We start from the raw sequence: 21815 nt of genomic DNA on the forward strand, positions 1-21815 counted from the left end.
GCGTGAGCGATTGTCATTAGCATAGCTTAACTTTGTTGAGCTTTGTCCCTAACCTCATGGAAGAGTTCTTATAATGCACACGTGATCCAAGGCACCTTGGATCAAACGAAGCCACGTGGCGTCCCTAACTCAAGCATAGGAAAGGCAAAAGAAACCATCAAAATCTGATCTCCAATTGAAGCAAAGCTTGTCATGTGATTGTGCACCTTTCACCCGCTGCCACACACACACACACCCGCCCTCTTTTGGCTCCATTTTCATGTGACCGTTCACGTTCACGTTCACTTCACTCCACCAAAACAAATCACGAAAAAGAAAGCAAAATATATGAAAATTTAGGACCTCCCTCCTACAGTCTTCTTCTTCTCCTCCTTCTCCTTCCTCCTCTCTCTCCCTCTCTCCTCTCTCCCTCTCTGATATTTTTAGTTTACCTACAAAACACACACACACACACTCTCTCTCTCTCTCACTTTTGGCCTTTATACGAAAATATCTGCTCCCCTACACTCAGATTCTCTTTTAAATTCCTTTATGCTAATAATTTTCAGCTGATCATTTCATCACTCTTAAGAACCTCACACTCCCAAAAACCAAAAACCCACTTCAAAGATGTAATCTTTTCTCTCTTCCTCTTCTGGGTTTCTGTTTACAGTGTGAGTTCGACACTAATTTGGTAATTTTGCTTTGATTTTTCAGATACTATTGAGGATTAAGAAGCCGCTGGAAGCTCAGCCATGGCGCCTACTGCGAAATCGAACGGGAAAACCATCACAGACTCCGCCATTTCGTCCAAGATTCCGGCAACCGCAAACCCTTTAGCCGAAGAGCCGTCGCAGATTGCTTCCAACATCAATTACCACGCCAAATTCAGCCCCCACTTCTCGCCGTTCAAGTTCGAGCCGGAGCAAGCCTACTACGCCACCGCCGACAGCGTCCGCGATCGCCTGATCCAAGTACTGTACCGCCGTTTCTCAGCCTCCGGGTTCAATCTTGGTCGATTTCCATTTTTTTAATTTTGTTTGGTTTTCTTTTTTTGTAGCAATGGAACGAGACGTACCTGCATTTCCACAAGGAGAATCCCAAGCAGACTTACTACTTGTCCATGGAGTATCTTCAAGGACGAGCCTTGACCAATGCGATTGGGAATTTGAATGTTCAGAGTGCTTATGCTGAGGCTTTGAACAAGTTGGGGCATCAGCTGGAGGAAATAACAGAGCAGGTAATCTCCGAAAGATACGATTTTTGTTCAATTATATTTTAAAGATTGAGTTTTTGTTCTTTCACATAATTAGAATTTGTGCGTGTACTTTTAGTGTTGTTGAAATGAATTATAATTGTTACCTCAGGAGGTTGTTAATCATTTGAAATGGATTCTTAATTGGTTTTCGTTATATGAATTCGACGTACAATCTGTTGATGGATGATTGGTAGAAATGAATCTTTGTAGGAGAAAGATGCAGCCCTCGGAAATGGTGGGCTGGGAAGGCTTGCTTCGTGCTTTCTAGACTCCATGGCAACATTGAATTTGCCTGCATGGGGGTATGGTTTGAGGTACAGGTACGGGCTGTTCAAGCAGCGGATTGCCAAGGATGGCCAGGAAGAAACTGCTGAGGATTGGCTAGAGGTTCTGTACCACCTCGAGTTCTCTAAAATTTTATGTTTGTCATGAGTTCTTACTGATATGTTTTTCGATGGAATTTGTGCAGAAATTTAGTCCTTGGGAAGTTGTCAGGCATGATGTTGTGTACCCTGTCAGATTTTTTGGTCGTGTTCACGTCAATCCTGATGGATCGTAAGTGTCAATACTGATAACAGAATAGATTATTACACTTTTCTAAAACAAAAAAATTATTTATCAATTATCAATGTCATAAATTCACGTGCAACTTGGTTGGTTGCTTGAAATATAAGTACACTAACTCAGCAATTATTCTTGTGATTGTATTATAGCCGAAAGTGGGTTGAGGGAGAGGTTTTGCAAGCTCTGGCTTATGATGTGCCAATTCCAGGATACAAAACCAAGAACACTATTAGTCTCCGTCTATGGGAAGCCAAAGCATCTGCTGAGGATTTTAACCTATTTCAGTTTAATGATGGACAGTATGAATCTGCTGCGCAGCTTCATTCTCGAGCTCAACAGGTTGGTTATTTATATCCTAATGGCAAGTTAGTCTTGGAACCACTCGCCAGTATTTCAAATCTTCAATAGACATTCAATCAAAAGCCTTTTAAGTTTACTATATCTACATATGTGTATTTGTATTACTGTGTGTGTGTGTGTACACACATAATACTAAGCTAAGTCTTTTTCTATAACTACTGTTCTCCCTTTCAATAATGTGTGTCACTATGTCTTCATGTTTTAAATGTTTTCTTGAACCACATTGTGATATGTGCTTTTTGCAGATTTGTGCTGTTCTATATCCTGGAGATGCCACAGAGGAGGGGAAACTTTTAAGGCTGAAGCAACAATTCTTCCTCTGCAGTGCATCACTTCAGGTTGGTTAATTATCGTCTTATCCTTCATTGTTTTGTTGGTGTAAGCATCACCATTATTTTATTTCTTTCATTTGCTGTTTCAGATGACCATTTAATTTCCACATGTCATTAGAGAAGGTCAAAAGAATCTCACACCTTTAGAAAAATGTTTTCACATTGACATGTCCCCTCAAAGTGATGCTTGGGTTTAGCATTTCAGATTTTTATCTTCAATATGCAAAAATACATATCCAATCTTATCGTAAAGAGGCATTTTCAGTTGCTAATTTGTCATCTCAGTCCTTTTAAGATGTTTTGATCCTCAATCTTATAATCTTGAAATTACAGGACATTATTTTTAGATTCAAGGAGAGGAAACAGGGGACAGACACATTGCAATGGTCAGAGTTCCCAAAAAAGGTTGCTGTCCAAATGAACGATACTCATCCTACGCTGGCAATTCCGGAGCTGATGCGACTGCTATTGGATGAGGAAGGTCTTGGGTGGGATGAGGCATGGGAAGTGACAACAAGGTCAATTATATTTCATGTTGTTTTTAGGATTTCTTCCTGAAGTTGGCATACATTCTTTTTTCTTCTATGGCTACTCAGCTTGTTTGTAATGCTTCTTGCACAAGGAGCTATAAAGTACTAACACATAATAATTGAACCAGGACGGTTGCTTATACTAATCACACAGTCCTTCCTGAAGCACTTGAGAAATGGTCACAAGCCGTAATGTGGAAGCTTCTCCCTCGCCATATGCAAATAATAGAAGAAATTGACAAAAGAGTAATATTTCTCATCTTTTTTATTTGTTCTGTTTATGCTAAAGTTGTTATCTTCTAATGTAAATTATTGCATCCTGGCAGTTCATTGCTATGGTACATGCTACACGAAGTGATCTTGAGAGCAAAATTCCCAGCTTGTGCGTCTTGGATAACAATCCCCAAAAGCCTGTAGTGCGAATGGCAAATTTATGTGTTGTGTCTGCACATACGGTAAGACATCTATTTGGGGAAATTTACAAGCATCTCCTATAGCTTATTTTGAGCTGTCTTCAACGTAAACATATGGTAACCTGATATGGTTATTAGAAATCTTCCAGCTTCCTTCAATAAACTATTATGAAAGGCAACTTACTCCGTTTTCCCCAAAGAAAAAGGGGTTAGGAAGAGATTGTATGCAATAGTGAATACAGAGTCTAAGACTGTAAGGTACAGTCCACCATGTACGTTGGTGAGACTTGAACTCAAGCTTTGAACGAGCAAGTTCTTCCCAGGAAGACACCCAATGGCAGTCTGCATAAGTGCATATTTTGACTATTCTATTTTATATCTGAGTCCTATCTTTATTAGTAAAATTTAACAAGGCTTGAATATATATATATGTTCTGCTTTCCTTTTCTTTTTCCCTCCCACAATATAAGAACCCCTTATTTCCACATTTGAGCTGTTGAGTGTTGACTTCGAGAATCTCATTGCTTTCCGTGTCATTGTAGGTTAATGGTGTTGCCCAATTGCACAGTGATATTTTAAAAAATGAGTTATTTGTAGATTATGTCTCCATATGGCCAACAAAGTTCCAAAACAAAACCAATGGGATTACTCCTCGCCGGTGGCTTCGGTTTTGCAGTCCTGAGCTCAGTAATATAATCACCAAATGGTTAAAAACGGATGAATGGGTTACCAACCTGGACCTACTTGTAGGTCTTCGAAAGGTATGCATCTCACATATATATGGAATTGTTTGTCCTTGTCAGATCGTTCCTGCAGTTGAAATATTAAAAGTCAGTATGTTTACTCCAACAGTTTGCTGATGATTCAAAATTACAAGAAGAATGGGCGTCTGCCAAGATGGCCAATAAGAAGCGTTTGGCACAGTACATAGAGCATGTGGCAGGTGTCAAGATTGATCCAAACACTCTATTTGACATACAAGTGAAGCGTATCCATGAATATAAGAGACAGTTGCTGAATATTCTGGGTGCAGTTTATCGGTACAAGAAGTTAAAGGTATAAAAGGCTTCTCCTTGTTACTTGACTATTTAGTTATATGAAACAATCAACATTGCTTAGTGATACTACCCATTATATGAACCTTCATGCTCTTTGAACTTGGATTTCTGTGTACATCTCTGTCAATTTGTTTGTAATGTTGTTGCACCCGCTAAGTACATCAAATAAATAATAAATTTTCAATCAATTTCTTTCTGCTTTTGGTTGTTATTCTCCAGCCTTAAAATTATAATTTGCAAGCAGTGTTCAACGGATTTCTTTTTTAAGGTTATATATCGTTTTTTCAAGTTTATGTATGATTTTGAGAACTTGCTTGGAACTGAACTGTGGCAGGAGATGAGCCCTGAAGATCGAAAGAAGACAACTCCACGCACTATCATGATTGGAGGAAAGGCATTTGCAACATATACAAATGCAAAAAGAATAGTCAAGCTGGTAGACGATGTCGGTGCTGTGGTCAACAATGATCCTGATGTCAATAGTTACTTGAAGGTTAGTTAATATTTTCCTAGCGTGCTTGCTTCAATTGGTTGATTCTGGCCTAATAACCATTAATGTTCAGGTTGTATTTGTTCCAAACTACAATGTATCTGTCGCCGAGATACTTATCCCAGGAAGTGAGCTGTCACAACATATCAGTACTGCAGGCATGGAGGCAAGTGGCACAAGCAACATGAAATTTGCTCTGAACGGTTGCCTCATAATCGGCACACTGGATGGGGCTAATGTGGAAATCCGTGAGGAAATTGGGGAGGACAACTTTTTTCTCTTTGGTGCAACAGCTGATGAAGTCCCTAAGCTGCGCAAGGACAGAGAGAACGGCCTGGTATGAGGCTTCATTTTCTCTTTATTATATGTGTCACTTAGATCAATGCAAGTAGTATGAAAGCTCTGCACTCAATGTTCTTAATGGTAGATGGCTTCTTATCGTCGTTACAAAATGCTAATGAATCATGAAGCTTTTTCGGGAGAACTTGCCAAAGCCTGAGCAATATTAGTTCTAAGTTGGAGCAACAGGCTATCAGGATTTTGATAAAAAACTAGTTATAATAAGTTTCTAAATTTATGGATACCAAATAGTTCGATGACTGTTAATTGTCTAATCAAGGTATCCAATATGATAGTTATTAGATCTCCCAGAAAGGGGTTCCTTAAACTAATCAATGATGTGAATTTCTTACATCCAGCTGAAAGTTAAATTTATCTTTTGTGCATACTGGTGAACGAGCACAAGTCTTTCTTATCTGACCTTTTTCTCTTCTTGTAAATCACGCAGTTCAAACCCGATCCTCGGTTTGAAGAAGCCAAGCAGTTTGTTAGGAGTGGAGCATTTGGGAGCTACGATTACAATCCACTTCTTGACTCTCTGGAGGGGAACACTGGTTATGGTCGTGGTGATTATTTTCTTGTTGGCCATGACTTCGCACAGTATATGGATGCTCAGGCAAAAGTAGATGAAGCTTACAAGTAAGATGTCAAACCTTCTAACCTTTACAATATAGATTTCTTGAATTGCAAGTATATACTCCGACTAGAAAAAGAAAATCCGCAACATTTACCCTTGTGTTGACTGTTGTCATGAATCTCGCTGCTTGAAATACTTGAGTCCATCGCCACAATATAACTACTTCCACCTTTGACACGAGGTGCCATTTTTCACCTGCAGGGATAGGAAAAGGTGGCTGAAGATGTCCATACTAAGCACTGCAGGGTCTGGCAAGTTCAGCAGCGACCGGACAATTGCTCAGTACGCCAAGGAAATCTGGAACATAGAGGAGTGCCGCGTACCATAGATCCCTTCACGGTGCTGGTTCTGATGCTTATTTGAGTGTCATGACTATGCCACGAAAAGCTTAAGGTAAAGAATAAAAGAAGCCAACAGAAGTAGCAACCGTTGTTATATGTTCCATTTTATTTCTTCACTTTTTTGTTCAATTATATGCTTCCTTCAAGAATTATTCTGCACACATTTGTTTTTGTACCTCGATTGGCCTTTGATTTATATGATCCAAAAATATACTACATAAACCGAGGAGTTTTCTCAACTCTTTCACAAAGACCGGGCCAAGACCGCGGCATGCGAGTAAGTTGAGATAAGAATTTGGACAACTCTTGAAGCTCGTTATTGGGTTGGATTTTATAACTCACTGGATTCTTCAAACTTGTACGATAACAAAATTTAAAAGAAACATCCATTTCTCCATTCACAATTCGGTAAGTTATTAAATAAAATCCAATCATAGACACCAAACGAGTGCTTGGCATCTTGCGGTTGAATGAGATTAACATGAATTGATAGACACCAGACACTGCCTCCTGTAACTCCTCCCACGCCTGGGAGTGTGTGTAGCTCCTCCTTGAGCTCCTCCCGTCTCACTGGCGACCTGCTGTAGGGGGAGCGAGACGGAGAGTAAGATCTACCCCGACTGCACTCAGGAGAGGATGACCTCCTTGTACGGTAGGGCGGAGAGTACGCCCTGCTCCTGCTTCGGTCAGATGAATGGGGGCGACCGGCCATAGCTCCTCCGATGAGTAGGTAGGAGATCGACGAGGAGGGGAGTAGATTGGGGATGTGGTGAGCCTAAAAATCAAGGGGCGGTGTTTTGTGTCTCTAGAGTCTCCAAGGACATGTGATTCAAATGCCGAACCTCAAAATTTCTCGTTAAAGTGGCAGTGTTCCTTCCATGTAGACAGTGGCGAAGCCAGGAATTGTCGGAGAGCGGGGCGAAATTTTGTTTTTTTTTTCGAACAAACGATATTATCTACACTAAGGGGGTAGAAAAATAGGCTAAGCCTGACAATAGGCTAACAATAATGTGGTTCAAATTTGACTTTAGCGATAATCAAACTTAAGTCCTCTCACTTACAAGTAAGGAGAAATACCACTAGACCATAGGACTAAGTGGCAGGTTGGGGCAAACTTAAAGAGTGCAAGGTTAAAAAAGATTAGCCAATATTTCATCCAACTCAACTCAGTGTCGTCACTTTGTTGGGAACTACCTGGAATAGTCGAAGATGACTACCTGAAATATTTGAAGGATGATCACTTGGAATATTTGGAGGAGGGTTTAAGTATTGTTTCATATAGTATCATTTCATTACGTAATTGTATACTATGGCAAAAAAAAGTCTTCGATTCTTAATCAATACCAATATCATATAATTAAACAAAATTCAATTCAATTAATCAATATCAATGAAAATAATCAAGAATTCAATTTTTACTTTAAATAATAAGTTTATTCATCAATAATTATGAGATTTCATATTCATATTCAATAATTAATAACCATATTGATTAATTACTCTATGATTCTATGTCAAATAAACAAAATTTTAAATTAAATAAGCAATTAGGGTTAAGGCTAACATAAATTTGGAAATTAAAAACTTCATCTAGGAGAAAGGGGGCCAAGAATGGCGGCTGGAGGCTGGCTGCTTGCGGCTTGGATGACTTAAAAGCTTGAAGTTGAAGCCTTAATGTCTGGTAGCAGGGGAATGAGGGGGCCAATGAGATCTGTTTTGCTGCCATCTGATTAATTTTATTTTTCAATTCTATACCTAAACAACGTCGTTGCATTAAAGAAATTTTTTTAACTAGGACTAAACGGTGTCGTTTGGCCTGGCTTTTGAAAAAAAAAATATAAAACCAAACGCAACGAAGCTGCACACAAGCAACAAACCCAGATCTAGATGAACACAGACGGAACCACCGCACTAACATGCACTTTTGACAGGACCAGAGGGGCGAAACCACCGCTTCTAGACTTGTTTTCCGATAAGAGGAGTGGCGGCCGCCACTCCTCGCTCTCATGTGGCTTCGCCACTGCATGTAGATATGTACAAACTTATCAAAAATTAGAAAGAATATATTTATCTTATATAAATCGATGACCATAAAGTTATAATATTTTGAACTAATCATGTGACACTATTAGAAAAACCAAAACATGAAGGCCGTGTAGGTATGTCCCAAGAGTTGTTCGCTCGTTAAAACGGTACGTGAGCTGAGTTCAATATCGTGAGATAGTTCGGTGCATATCGAGATGTCATGGTGGCATCTATAACGGAGGTCTTTTTGTTTGGGCTTAAAGAACAAACAGTTGGGTCTAAATAGACTAGATACGGTAAATATGATAAATTGCGTAATCTCTATTAATTAATAAAACTCTCTTTGCCAACTAAAAGATGGTGAAATGACAACTTTATCTTCTATCACATAAAAAAATGATGAGCAATAATGTAATTTCACATATCCAAATTTTATTATTTTTTATTGAAGCCTCACGGTAATGTTAAAATAATAAAATACCTCCAATATTAAAAAATAAATAAAAAAAAATTAAAAAAAAAAAAAACCAAAAACAAAAACCTCCCTCCCCCTCCCCGTGTTCTCTCTCTCTCTTCTTCTCATTTTCTAAAAAAAAATATGTTCATACAATGATTTAGTAATAATGTGATTCAAATTATTTTAACGAGAATCAAACATAAAATTTCCCACTTATAAATTGCGTAATTAAAAACAACGCACAACGAAATCAAATTAAATTATAATAAAAACTAAAAAAAAAATTACAACCTCTGGATTAATAACTCGGGATTAATAACTCGGATTCCCCGACTGGTAATCCGAGTTGATAGCAAGGGCAGTGAAGCAGTGACAACGACGGCACTTCTTTCCACAACCCATCAAACAAAACCCGCGAAAATCAAACACTCGGAATCGGAATAAAAAACCAAGGGTGTTCGAAAGGTTTCTGAACCCCTGAAACGCTCCAATCCTGGAGCCCGAAAAATGGATCCCGTAGAAGCCTCGAACGGGCTCTCGTTCCGGGTCGGGTTCTCCGGCCACAGTGGCCACCTCCGGCTCGAGCCCCTCTCCACCGTCGAGAGCTCCGACCCCGTCAAGTCTCTCCCTGATTTCATTCTGGTCAGTTCTCTCTTTCCACTTTGCAATTCCGCTGCAAATTTTATTAATTTGGATTCTAGGGTTTGGCTTCGCAAAGTCCCTCCCGTTTTCTTCTTAATTGTCTTCCATTATGTCAAGTGTCGAATTGCTGTGTTGGTTTTTTAGTTTAAGTGCATTTGGGAGCTGAATTGTTGTGTAGGGAGTGTAAATTTGAAAGCTTGAATGCTTCATTGGCAAGCAAACGAGATTGGTTTCGAAATTGCTCAACATGAATGTGACTCGTAATTCAAGTATTAATGTTTGCATTGTTATGTGTGTATCAGCCGCCTGCATTTCCTAGGGAGACGCCTGAATCAATAAAAGAGTATATAGAGGAGAAGTATCTATCGCCAAGATTGGACGACGAAGTATTTGCACCTGAAAAAGTTGGGAGGCAGTGGGATTTCGACTGGTTTGATAAGGCAAATGTACCCTTGGAGCCATCACTGCCGCGCTGCGTTGTGGTTCCCACGTGGGAATTGCCGTTTCGGCGCCAGAAGAGTGGGTCGGCCGAATGTCAATGGGAACCTAAATCTGTGGAGGTATGTGGTTCACTCAGTGTTTGTGTTTGCCCACACATGTTGATTAGCTTAGCATGTGAAGTCAAAAACACAATGAGGTGATATGATTCTTTTATTGTTCTAGATGCTATTAGCATAAAGATCACCAGTAGTTTTTGTTCTTTAGGGATTTTTGCGTATTTTAGTGCTGCATTTGTTACCATTGTGTTTCTAAGTGTGTCCCAGAGTTTGCTTTTATATTGGTTTAGGTGGATGTCTCAGAACTTATAGTAGGAGCTCAAGAGTCTGGTTCATTGCCACGTTTGGCTGGACCAGCTAAGGATTTTGTACGGGGGAGCATCAACAACCGCCCTTTTCGTCCGGGAGGCTTGGATGATTCCCAATCTCTAGAAAGAGTTCTTCCTGATGGTGCTTCTAATGGCGAATGGGTACGCGAACTTCTTGTTGGTGGCTCTCCTCAGGCTGTACCTCCAAGCTTTAAGCAAGGAATGGACCTTGGTGATCTGAAGGTTAATTTAATTGTCATCTAGATTGAAAGTTGTAAAAATATATATTGTGCAAAACATAATATTGATGGAATAGCTTTTTTGGAAGGCCTATCCATGCTCGTGGAATGTATATAAGGATCAAAGTTCCCTGGAGAGCGCATCAGATGAAAAACCGGTCAGTTTTGCTTCTCTCTCTCTCTGTCTCTCTCTCTCTCTCTCTACTGAGTCATAGTTTAAAAACTCAGTGGTTCTTCCTATAGTTTTTATACTTCTATCCTGTATGTATAATAATTGTCTCTTATCTTAAGTTGACAAATGATTTGTTTTTATTTGTATGTGTTGCTAGTCTTTGCAGAGTGGGATGTCTGTACAGTTTGATGACCTGTTCAAGAAGGCTTGGGAAGAGGATGTTGTTGAATTTGAAGGAGATGGTATGTATAAACTGCTAACTGGATACAATTTGTTTATAGTTTTTATAGTTTTATGGATTAAGAGCTGTAACTTAATTCACTGGGCCTTGATGCTTAGGCTTATAAAATTGGGGCAGTCATAGGTCAGATTTAGAATATGTCTGCTTTCAAATCAGCGGCAGATAAGTTGGCTCTATTAGGTTGAGATTGCTTTGATGTTTGTTCTTGACTAAGCATAGAAAGTAGATTTATGCAGAACTATGATACATTCCAAGGTCATGTATCCACATTGGATTTCAGCTTCTAATAGTTGCAGGGTTAATAAACCATGCATCTATAATAATTCATAAAGTGAAAAGTTAACTCTTTTGCCCCCTGCCTATCAAACATTAACTAGGTTTATGAATCATGTTGGATGAATGAATGTGTAATAGGGATGAGAGCCCATATTGTTGTCAACTATTCACTGAGTAACTTTGAACAAAGGACAAAATTTCTGTGAGCAGTCTCTCAGAGTCTTAAGTGTTTTGCTTTCACTATTTTTGGGCTAATCTGGATGCCATCCACAAAGGTCAATTATCAGGATCAGAATCTGTTAAGTCAGAGGATGAAGCAAAGGAGGTTGATGTTGCCATCGATACTTCTGAGCCTGAATTGTCTTTGTTGGATGAGATTTTGTCGGTTGCGGCAGGAGAATCAAAGTCAAGATCTAATGGACTTGGTGAAGATGATGAACAAAATCCGAAGAAGGTATTTATTTGTGAAGTAGCTGTTTACAGAAATTTTCTAACATTTGCACATGTCATGTTTCGTGCTTTTAACTGAATTTTGCTCACTGCTGTATTTTTATTTTTTAACTAGTTCGCCATTGGCAGGCTTGGGCTATTAGTGGAGGTACTGAATATATTGCAGAGAACTTTGGTGATCTTGTTCCCGACAAAGCACTTGATTTTCCTTTTGAATTGGACAAATTCCAGAAGGAGGTATCGGTCAATCCAAACTCTCTTCTACTATGTTTCCATTAGAAGATTGATTTCTTTTTAGTTACTAAGGTTGGTTTTCCTTGGCTTGGAGTTGGGTTTGTATCCCTTTAACTAATTTAATTTAATTATATGATGAAAAAAATTAAGATCAGTAGTTGATTTATGCACATACATAGTACACTCTCAGTCATTTTCAAGAGTGGGATGTTGCTGATGTCCCACAGACATTGTTTGTATTGACTACATAACGAAGTCAACATGGTTAAGTGTGTTGTACATTGTTGTCATGCAGAGAACAGAGCTAGATATATGTTGTTGTTGAGTGAGTTATACTTTTAGCGCTCTTGAGAAGGTTAAAAGTTTATTAGTTGTGTAGCTACTTAATTTATTATCCAACTTGTCTTGTTGAAACAGTCATTAGACTTTTCATGTGACAGTAAATTGCAGGATTCATGGACAAAAAAAATGACACTTAGAAATTCTTAATGTAATTTATTTGACTTTCCTCCTTTTCTCTCACTATTATAGATTACAAATTATTTAACATTTGTTATCTTTAGGATTGCTTTGAGAATTCTGTTTTTTATATCCTAAATAAACTTTCCTCTGCATTGTGATGTTTACAGGCTATTTATTATCTTGAAAAGGGGGACTCAGTATTTGTGGCTGCTCACACATCAGCTGGAAAGACAGTTGTTGCAGAATATGCATTTGCTTTAGCATCAAAAGTACAGCTTGAATCCTTGAGCTCGCTGTTACTTCTAATCATATATATTTAATTTTTCGTCAATTCTGACCCTTATGTTAATTTTGTGCAGCATTGCACCAGAGCTGTGTATACTGCTCCTATCAAAACCATTAGCAATCAAAAATATAGAGATTTGTGTGGAAAATTTGATGTTGGACTTCTCACTGGTGATGTTAGCTTGAGGCCAGAGGCTTCTTGTCTTATTATGACCACCGAAATATTAAGGTCAATGCTTTATCGTGGTGCTGACATAATACGTGATATTGAATGGGTAAGGCTCATTTTTTTGTGATATTCTTTTGAACATTAATTTCCCACTATTTTCTTGGTTAATATTGTATTTTGTTTTCCCCAGTTTTTTTACAAGTAAGTTATTAATATATTTTGTTACTCTTTCTGCATGTTTGTGGATATAGGTTATCTTTGATGAAGTGCACTATGTCAATGATGTTGAAAGAGGTGTTGTTTGGGAAGAAGTTATTATAATGCTTCCAAGACACATCAATATTGTTCTCCTTTCAGCTACGGTATTTACTTTTTGCTGGTACCATTGCCAATGTCCACATGAAACAAATATGAAAATATGAAGTATGATTATCTATAAAAAGAAAGGTATGAGGATTTAGGTTTGTTGACCACTATTTTTTTTTTTTTTTGACAAAATAAATTTTTTTTTAGTAGAAACAAGAGAATTTTATTAAAACAATAAGGAATTACAACAAGTGGATAAGAAATCCACCAACTTGCCAAACTAGCTAGGGCCTCTCAAGTATGACTACCTTACAAGTAACTAAGGCTGAACCAAATTCATTTTACTGCTGCTAACATATCCATCAGGACCATCACCATATAAGAAAGATAACCCCTGAACTCATTCGAAACTGATGCCCAGTATCTTACTCTACCCATAATTCCTCAACTCCCACTCCCTTATAATCCTCAAAAATTCTTCCATCACGCTCCAACCAAATGTTCCAAAAATATGCCAACACCAAACTGCCCCACAAAGCTTTAGCTTTCTTCCCCTTTCCTAAAGCCTTGAACTTGGTGCTTAGAAGCTCGAAACAATCCTTTGGAATAACCCAACTAGCTCTAACTTCCGTGAACAATGTCAACCCCGGCTGTATCAAGTAAGAGCAATGGTGAAAAACATGATTAACCATGCAAGAACTTTTGACTTTTGGAGGAGATTTTGTTTTTCAAATCCGAGAATAGGGTGGATATGTTGCACAGTTCCAATGTTGCACAAGAAAGACTGAAAGAGCTATAGGATTTGCAAGTGAACAATCGTGACCCATCTAGTTTCCACCTATTATCATCAAACAAACATTTTCCACCTTACTAACAACCCAGCTGCCTTTGCTATCGCCAACTCATTCAAATTTCTTCTGAAATCAAAATTCCAACTCATTGACTGAAGAGAAGAATCCACAAAACTTGAACTTCTCTGGTCGTGCTTTCCCCTGCCTCTGTATTATTATTTTTGTTTGCGGCACAAGATGCATTGCACTACAAATTAGTTATGAATTTGTAGGTACCAAACAAAGTTGAGTTTGCTGACTGGATCGGACGGACAAAGCAAAAGCAAATCCGTGTTACTGGGTAAGCATGAATCTTTGTGGCATATGGATTTATTTTATAGTTATGTCATCTTGGTTTTCTTGTGACAGTTCATATTATTTAAAACTCTCTTTGTCTCTTTTTGTCATTGCTCATTCTTATTTTTATAAGGATGTGGCTTAAAGGAAGTTTGAATTACATTGTTGTGAACTTATTTACACTATTTTCACATTTGAGAATATAATTGTGATATCAGGACTACAAAAAGACCAGTCCCATTGGAGCACTGTCTATTTTACTCCGGAGAACTTTACAAAATATGTGAAAGCGAAATCTTCATTCCCCAGGGGTTCAAAGCTGCAAAAGATGCATTTAAGAAAAAGAATATGAGTGCCACTACTGGTGGTAGTGGATCACAGGCACCAGCTTCCGCTTCTCACGATGGGACTCGATCTCAAAAACAAAGTTCAAACTGGGGCGGAAAACAGAAGAAGCAATCTGGTTCCCAAAATTCAGGGAATTTCTCCCGAACTGGAGGAGCAAATCAAAACAATGGAAATGGCATGAACAGTTGGGGTTTAAGAAGATCAGATGCTTCTTTGTGGTTGTCACTTATTAACAAGCTCTCAAAGATGTCGCTGTTACCTGTATGTTTGAATATAACCCCTGTGTCACACGTCCGTTGCTTTAAATTCATTTGATTCTAGTCAATCATGGAAAGAATACAACCACCACCTGTGAGGATTGTGTAGTGTTTTTTTTCTTTATATGGAACAAAATATGTGGAAATGTCAAAATATAAAAATATGAAATAGTTTTTTCTACTGAAATAGAGTAGTTTTAGATAAATAAGAGGAAGGCACCACGAAATGTGTTTTCTGCATCAGTTTCTTATTTAACAGGGCAAAAAACGTTGATTCCCTCCATGGCAAGATTGGAATTTCTACTCAATATGTAGGAACCAGAGAGTTGTTGCATTATTCTTGTTAATGCCTGTGTTAGGAACTTAGAGTTACCTTCTCTTATAGTAAATAATAATTTACCTTCTCTTATAGTAATTAATAATTATGTAATATTGGTGTCAATGTGTGCCTAGGTGGTTGTATTTTGTTTCTCAAAGAATCGCTGTGATAAGTCAGCTGATAGTATGTATGGGACTGACCTTACAAGTAGTTCTGAGAAAAGTGAGATTCGTGTTTTCTGTGACAAAGCATTTTCGCGCCTAAAGGGATCTGACAGGACTTTACCACAGGTTCAGTTGCACGCTAATTATTTCTTTATACTTAACCAGAAAACCTTGAGACTTGGAAATAATATGTTTGATATACAGGTTGTCAAAGTTCAAAGCCTTCTCCATAGAGGAATTGGCGTCCATCATGCTGGACTACTTCCAATTGTTAAGGAAGTAGTGGAAATGCTTTTTTGTCGTGGAGTGATCAAGGTATTTTACTTCTGTGTCGTGGCATTCGTATTTCGATTTTCAAAATGATACACCAGTTACCTTTGATGATCTTTAGGGGTTAACAAAAATATTGCAAATAGTTTGCATGTGTGTTAATAAGGACCATTTGAGTTCAGGTTTCACCATTGTTTTCCCATTTGATTGAGTTGTCAGGGTCATATTTTATCTGTAGTGTTTTAGTGCTTTATCTCTGTTGTTGTAGGTTTTGTTCTCAACAGAGACATTTGCAATGGGGGTTAATGCACCAGCTAGAACGGTGAGTTGTGTTTATGTGGTTTTCTCAAAATGGGAAGTATAATTCTGCTACACATATAAAAAAATAATTTAATTTATGTTATTTTTTCCTTTCACGCATATTCTTTATATCTGACTTCCTTTGTTGAATTGATTTTCTACTTTTTAATTTTGAATTGATTAACATCGATCAATCTTACAAACCTTCAATGAAATAGTTGTACAAGTTTACAAATAGTCCTGTTGGCACAATAGTTTACAAATTTGTTGACTGAACTAATTATTTTCATAATTTGAGGCTACTTCCGTAAGATTTTCTATTTTTTACATCTTATAACGTGGTCATGTAGAAGAGTCTTTAATTCAATTCCACCATTAAACTGATTCGCTTGATGGTTTTGACTTCATAATTGAGTTCTATAGTCTTAATCATTACTTCATTAAAACAAGAAAGAACATAGTCTATGACACCTAAATGTATTTTAATTTTCTGCAGAGCCACTTCATGTCCTGTACTAGTTCTGGTTTATCTGTATTGATGAAACTTCAATTTTGACAAACATTTCTGATTTGCCAATAGAATATCTTGAGTTCTATACCTGTTTGCTTTTTGTTGGTTGCATTCTAACATTCTTCAAGGTGTTTTGCAGGTTGTTTTTGATACGTTAAGGAAATTTGATGGCAAGGAATTTAGACAATTACTTCCAGGAGAATACACTCAAATGGCAGGCCGTGCGGGCAGAAGAGGACTTGATAAAATTGGTACAGTTATTGTAATGTGCCGTGATGAAATCCTAGAAGAGAGTGATTTGAAGCATGTCATAGTTGGAAGTGCAACCAGGCTTGAATCTCAGTTTCGGCTTACCTATATCATGATCCTGCATCTCCTTCGTGTTGAGGAACTGAAGGTACCTGGTTACTTAATTCATACAAAAAGGGAAGGAAAAGGATTGCAGATCAGTATTTTACCAAAATTGAAGTAACATTCCAAGTTCTAGGTGCTAAAGATAAAGCCTGCATCTTGGTGCATCTAGCTTTGCATAAATATAGAGACATGCTTCCCATAACTTATGCAACTTTATGGGGGTAAACAAATATGTGCCTCTTATAAATAGAGTGGCCCAGAATCACTAATATTTCATTGAGGCTCACTAGGAGGGGAAAGAAAACCTGGTAGGTGTGTCTCAGGCTGCGTTTACAGTAACGCCCATTGTGGCCCCACTGGGTGAAGGAATAGCTTCTGGATTTAACCTCATTCTCACAGTATTTTATCAGCAAAAGCTTATTTTTCGTAAAGTTATAATGATTGTCCCTTTCAGTTAATTCTTTGTTTATGGAGAATACAAGTCTTCTTTTCATATCATAAGTCCGTAAGGTTTTAGCTCAGGCTGCACTTAAAGTAGAACCATCTTTGGTCTATTGGGTAAAGGAATGGCTTCTGCATGTTAACCTGAGTCTCACAGTATTCTATCACCTAATATGGATTGTCCCTTCTAATTAATTCTGTGTTTTTGAAGAATACAAGTCTGGATTCCATATCTTTTAGTGACTCCATTTTACTACTATTGGTTGGGACTATCACTGCAGGTGGAGGACATGCTGAAAAGAAGTTTTGCTGAGTTCCATGCTCAGAAGAAACTACCAGAACAGCAGCAACTTCTGATGCGAAAGCTTGCTCAGCCTACAAAAACTATTGAGTATGTTTATGGCAGAGTCATTGTTACTTATTTGTATAATCTTTACATGGGCATGTACAGGTTTTGTATGTGACGTCATGTGCTACTTCTTACATGATATTTATGCTTCTTTTACTCAATTCAGTGGTAACCTACTAAATGTGGGTGCAGTTCATTCCCATGCATGTAAGCTTTAAAAGATTAAAAGACTGCTAGACAAGTGATATGTAAAAATGGTTATGTATAAATCTTGGTGATTTCAGCTTAGGCTTATATGTCATTATCTCATAATGACCACATTTTCTGCTATTAGTAAGCATATTAATCTAATTTGTGGACTTGTAATGGCATATCATTTAACAATATGAAAAAATGATTCTTTTTTAAAACAATGGTCGATGGGTTGTCCTTATTAATCAGTCTAGTAAATGTGTAAGGTGGGCATCTCTATGATACTAATTGTCAAAGCTTCATCTATGCAATATGAGCAACTTAGATGCTGCAGTTCATTTCTTCTTGTTTTTTTTTTTTTGCCTTTCATCACGTACAAACCTTTATGTGAGTGTCACTTGGTTATTTTGCATGTAGATGTATAAAATGTGAATCAGCTATTGAGGAGTATTATGACATGTACTCAGAAGCTGCGAAGTATAGCAAGGAAATATCGGAGGCCGTTATGCAGTCTTCTATTGCCAAACAATTTCTTACAACTGGGAGAGTGGTAGTCATGGGATCACACTCAGTGAGTTCCTTACATATCTATTCCTTACATAGTTACACATCTATTACGGTCATAACCTAAACCTCTTTTTTTTTCTTTTTTTTTCTTTCATAAATTCCCCTTGTCCTCCCTCAGGATCAAATTGTAGTATTACTCTTCTGAGTAGTGCATGCAATATGTTACTAGATATGATTCTTTTCATGCATGACTTTTGGTGATTCTTAAAGTGATTTGTGGTTACTGATATTATGCTGACATCTGATGTATATCTATCAAAAAATAATTTAAAAGAAGAAAGAGTGCTGTCTTCTGGTGGTGAGTTGGTTGGAAATGTGTTTTAGAAGAATGAAATATTTGTAATTAGAATAAGATTTGGACTTAATTATTTTCTATCTCTGAGTATAATTTAGCTGTGACTTAAATAAACAACCCAATTTAACTCCCTTAAACACCCCAAAGCTGGAGTCTTCACAGACCACTCTTTTGCAAAAGTTGGGAGACATGATCCTACATCCTGGAGGGAAGATCAACATAGATTCTAGGGAGTTTGAGTTACCATACCTTAAACCTAAAAAAAAAAATTGGTAATCGAGTTTCAGAACTTATTATTTTTACTCTGGAAATGGTTGATAATAGAAAATGGCATTTATTAAACCTCGAAGGTCAATTGATAATCTGAGATATTGCTCTGTGATATCTCACTCTCCCTTCCTTCGCCTTTGAAACTGAAGTCAAAGGGGATCATGTTTGTTCATATCATTTTCCCTGATCATATGGTTGATTGCATCTATTCTGCTGTTTCTCTTTCTCATATTAAACTGCATTAGTATACTCTTCTGATTTGCCATTGATATTTCTTTATTTCTATCTGGTTCTTTGTTAGATAGTGATTGGTATGCTAATACTGTATCATGCTTTACCAACAGGCACAGGACCACTTGCTTGGAGTCGTCGTGAAAGCACCTAGTGCTAATAATAAACAGTACATCGTTTTGGTGCTGAAACCTGAATTATTGCCCCAGACTCCACTGGGTAGTGGTAACTTGCAAGACAGTAAAAACACAAATTTTCCACAAGGTTATTTCGTGGTACCAAAATCTAAACGTGCTCTTGATGAAGAGTATCGTTCTGGTGTCACACCTCGGAAAGCATCGGGTGTCATCAAGATAAAATTACCACACCAGGGTTCTGCTGCTGGGGTGAGCTTTGAGGTTAAAGAAGTTGACAGCAAAGATTTTCTATGCATATGCAATTGCAAGATAAAAATTGACCAAGTTGGCCTTCTTGAAGACAATAGCAATGCTGCTTACTCCAAGACAGTTCAACAGCTGTTGGACACAAAATCCGACGGAAAGACGTACCCTCCAGCCTTGGATCCATATAAAGGTACATATTTGTCATTTTTTTTTTTTTTTTGAACAATCAATATTATCTACACTAAGGGGAGGGGGTGGGCATATCCTCACACATATTTGTCGATTTTAAATAAGAAATAAGATCAAGTAAATGCAGTTGTATCATTACAAAGTTACATTCATCCCAGATAAATATACACTTTAATGTAACTATAGAATTGTGATGCATGCCTTTTTGGTTTTATGTCGTTGGAAATCTGAATTCCCGACTATGCACTCCTTGGTTTGATATTCGTTTGTCCCCTTTGCTTTCTCTTTTCTGTTCAATTGTTTCTGTTTCGTTCAAAATTCAATTGTTGAGAAAGCCTACTAGCCTGCTTATATAATATCTGGCATGTGCTCATTAAAACGTGCCTAACACTTGGGATAAATTGAGAATTTTTAGAGCTTAACTCGCCCTTAAAGCTGACTTTCATGGTGGTGACTCTGGTTCAGATCTGAATTTGAGAGATGTAAATCTTGTCGGAACATACCATAAGTGGATTAACTTATTGCAAAAGATGGCAATGAACAAGTGCCATGGGTGTATAAAGTTGGACGAGCACATTAAGTTGGCAAGAGAGATAAAGAGACACAGTGAGGAAGTCGATGCTCTTAAGTTTCAAATGTCAGATGAAGCACTTCAACAAATGCCAGACTTTCAAGGCCGGGTACTTTTCTACGATCCACATATTTTTTTCTTAGTTGCTGTGGCTTGTGCTAATTGTCTCAACACTTGTGATTCATCTTCGTAGTTTAATTTTGTATTTTCACTATTTTCAGATAGATGTTCTGAAGGAAATTGGATGTATAGATGCTGATCTTGTGGTTCAAATAAAAGGCCGTGTAGCATGCGAAATGAATTCTGGGGAGGAGTTGATATCCACAGAGTGTTTGTTTGAAAACCAACTGGATGACCTGGAACCAGAAGAAGCGGTGGCGTTGATGTCTGCCTTTGTGTTTCAGCAGAGGAATACTTCAGAACCTTCTCTTACTCCAAAACTGTCTCAGGCCAAACAGAGGTCATTCACTCCCATCATCTGCATACAAATTTTCTTCTGTGCCAAGTTCCATGCTTAAATATCGTGTTTAATACAAAATATATGCATAAGGTTTTGGTAGTATACTTTATACTTACATTTAGAGGCTGCAATCGACCACCAGATCTGGCCGGATTTGTTACATAGAATTCTTACTTCTCGGTGTCTTTAAGCAGAGACTTGTTACCTGATATGAGATGCTTATGAAGTTCTGGCTTGTGTACTGATAATCAAAACTTCGATTACATCATGCTGCATATACCTTAATTTCCATCGAAATTGTGTTCTGTATTATTCCTGTTCCCGAGTAAACTCATTTTATATAATTATTCATTTCAGGTTGTACGATACAGCAATAAGACTTGGCCAGCTTCAAGCCCACTTCAATGTTCAAATAAATCCAGAGGAGTATGCTCGAGAGAATCTCAAGTTTGGTCTTGTTGAAGTCGTTTATGAGTGGGCAAAGGTATTTATCTGAGAATTTCATCAACTCCTCGTATGATTTTTAGAGTGGTTGGTCTTACATGCCCTTGTTATCGCAGGGCACTCCGTTTGCAGACATTTGCGAACTTACAGATGTTCCTGAAGGCATGATAGTTCGAACCATTGTCAGACTTGATGAGACGTGCCGTGAGTTCAAAAATGCTGCATCTATTATGGGCAATTCTGCTCTGTACAAGAAAATGGAAACAGCATCAAATGCGATAAAGCGTGACATTGTATTTGCCGCTAGCTTATATGTCACCGGAGTCTAACTGCGTCGCAACCTGAAGGTGTACCACTCCAGTTCATCCCTGTAAGTACCGAGTGGGAGGATCTGGAGAAGCATACCGAATTCATACCCGTTTGCTGTATATTACCATACGCTCAATTTCCGCAGAGTTCCTCAATCTTCGGTCATAGAATTTGTTTATTGTACCGTAATTGATTCGTTCTGCTAACAATTTTAGATGTAGAACAACAGCAGGATTTCAATGTGCAATTTTAGTTCAGAAACAGAAAGCTAACAAGTGACATTTTCTTTTTTCGCTCGAGCCAAATTTTTCACCGAAGAAGAGATTTCATTAGCATCGAAAGCCGTAATCTTAGGATTAGTTTTGGTCATTTATCGTCCTCACCATTCATGTAAATCGAA

The 21815-nt window shown here is 37.9% G+C and overlaps 2 protein-coding genes across 3 annotated transcripts; both read left to right on the top strand.

Moving 5' to 3' along the window:
- Positions 1-284: 284 nt before the first annotated feature.
- On the top strand, positions 285-6517 carry LOC137715807 (alpha-glucan phosphorylase, H isozyme). Its single transcript, XM_068455156.1, has 16 exons — positions 285-611; positions 697-953; positions 1040-1219; positions 1448-1624; positions 1707-1792; positions 1951-2140; positions 2407-2499; positions 2827-3011; positions 3152-3269; positions 3350-3478; positions 3979-4197; positions 4289-4492; positions 4829-4987; positions 5058-5321; positions 5772-5962; positions 6162-6517. Exons 2-16 carry the CDS (start codon positions 735-737, stop codon positions 6286-6288), a joined length of 2541 nt encoding a protein of 846 aa, XP_068311257.1. The 5' UTR covers positions 285-611; positions 697-734; the 3' UTR covers positions 6289-6517.
- A 2593-nt stretch (positions 6518-9110) lies between these two features.
- Positions 9111-21704, top strand: LOC137716491 (DExH-box ATP-dependent RNA helicase DExH11-like). 2 transcript variants are annotated; one of them, XM_068455947.1, is made up of 23 exons: positions 9111-9425; positions 9728-9985; positions 10213-10473; positions 10559-10627; positions 10799-10883; positions 11434-11612; positions 11738-11845; positions 12472-12573; positions 12664-12864; positions 13010-13120; positions 14128-14195; positions 14410-14800; positions 15250-15405; positions 15484-15594; positions 15818-15871; positions 16500-16757; positions 17437-17546; positions 18114-18267; positions 19173-19632; positions 20097-20311; positions 20424-20662; positions 21020-21146; positions 21223-21704. In XM_068455947.1, exons 1-23 carry the CDS (start codon positions 9291-9293, stop codon positions 21433-21435), a joined length of 4065 nt encoding a protein of 1354 aa, XP_068312048.1. In that variant the 5' UTR covers positions 9111-9290; the 3' UTR covers positions 21436-21704. The 2 variants fall into 2 exon arrangements, with proteins under 2 accessions (XP_068312048.1, XP_068312049.1); XM_068455948.1 differs by having other exon boundaries at positions 10808-10883.
- Positions 21705-21815: the final 111 nt, after the last annotated feature.

Source organism: Pyrus communis, chromosome 14, assembly GCF_963583255.1.
Source record: "Pyrus communis chromosome 14, drPyrComm1.1, whole genome shotgun sequence".
Taxonomy (NCBI): Eukaryota; Viridiplantae; Streptophyta; class Magnoliopsida; order Rosales; family Rosaceae; genus Pyrus; species Pyrus communis.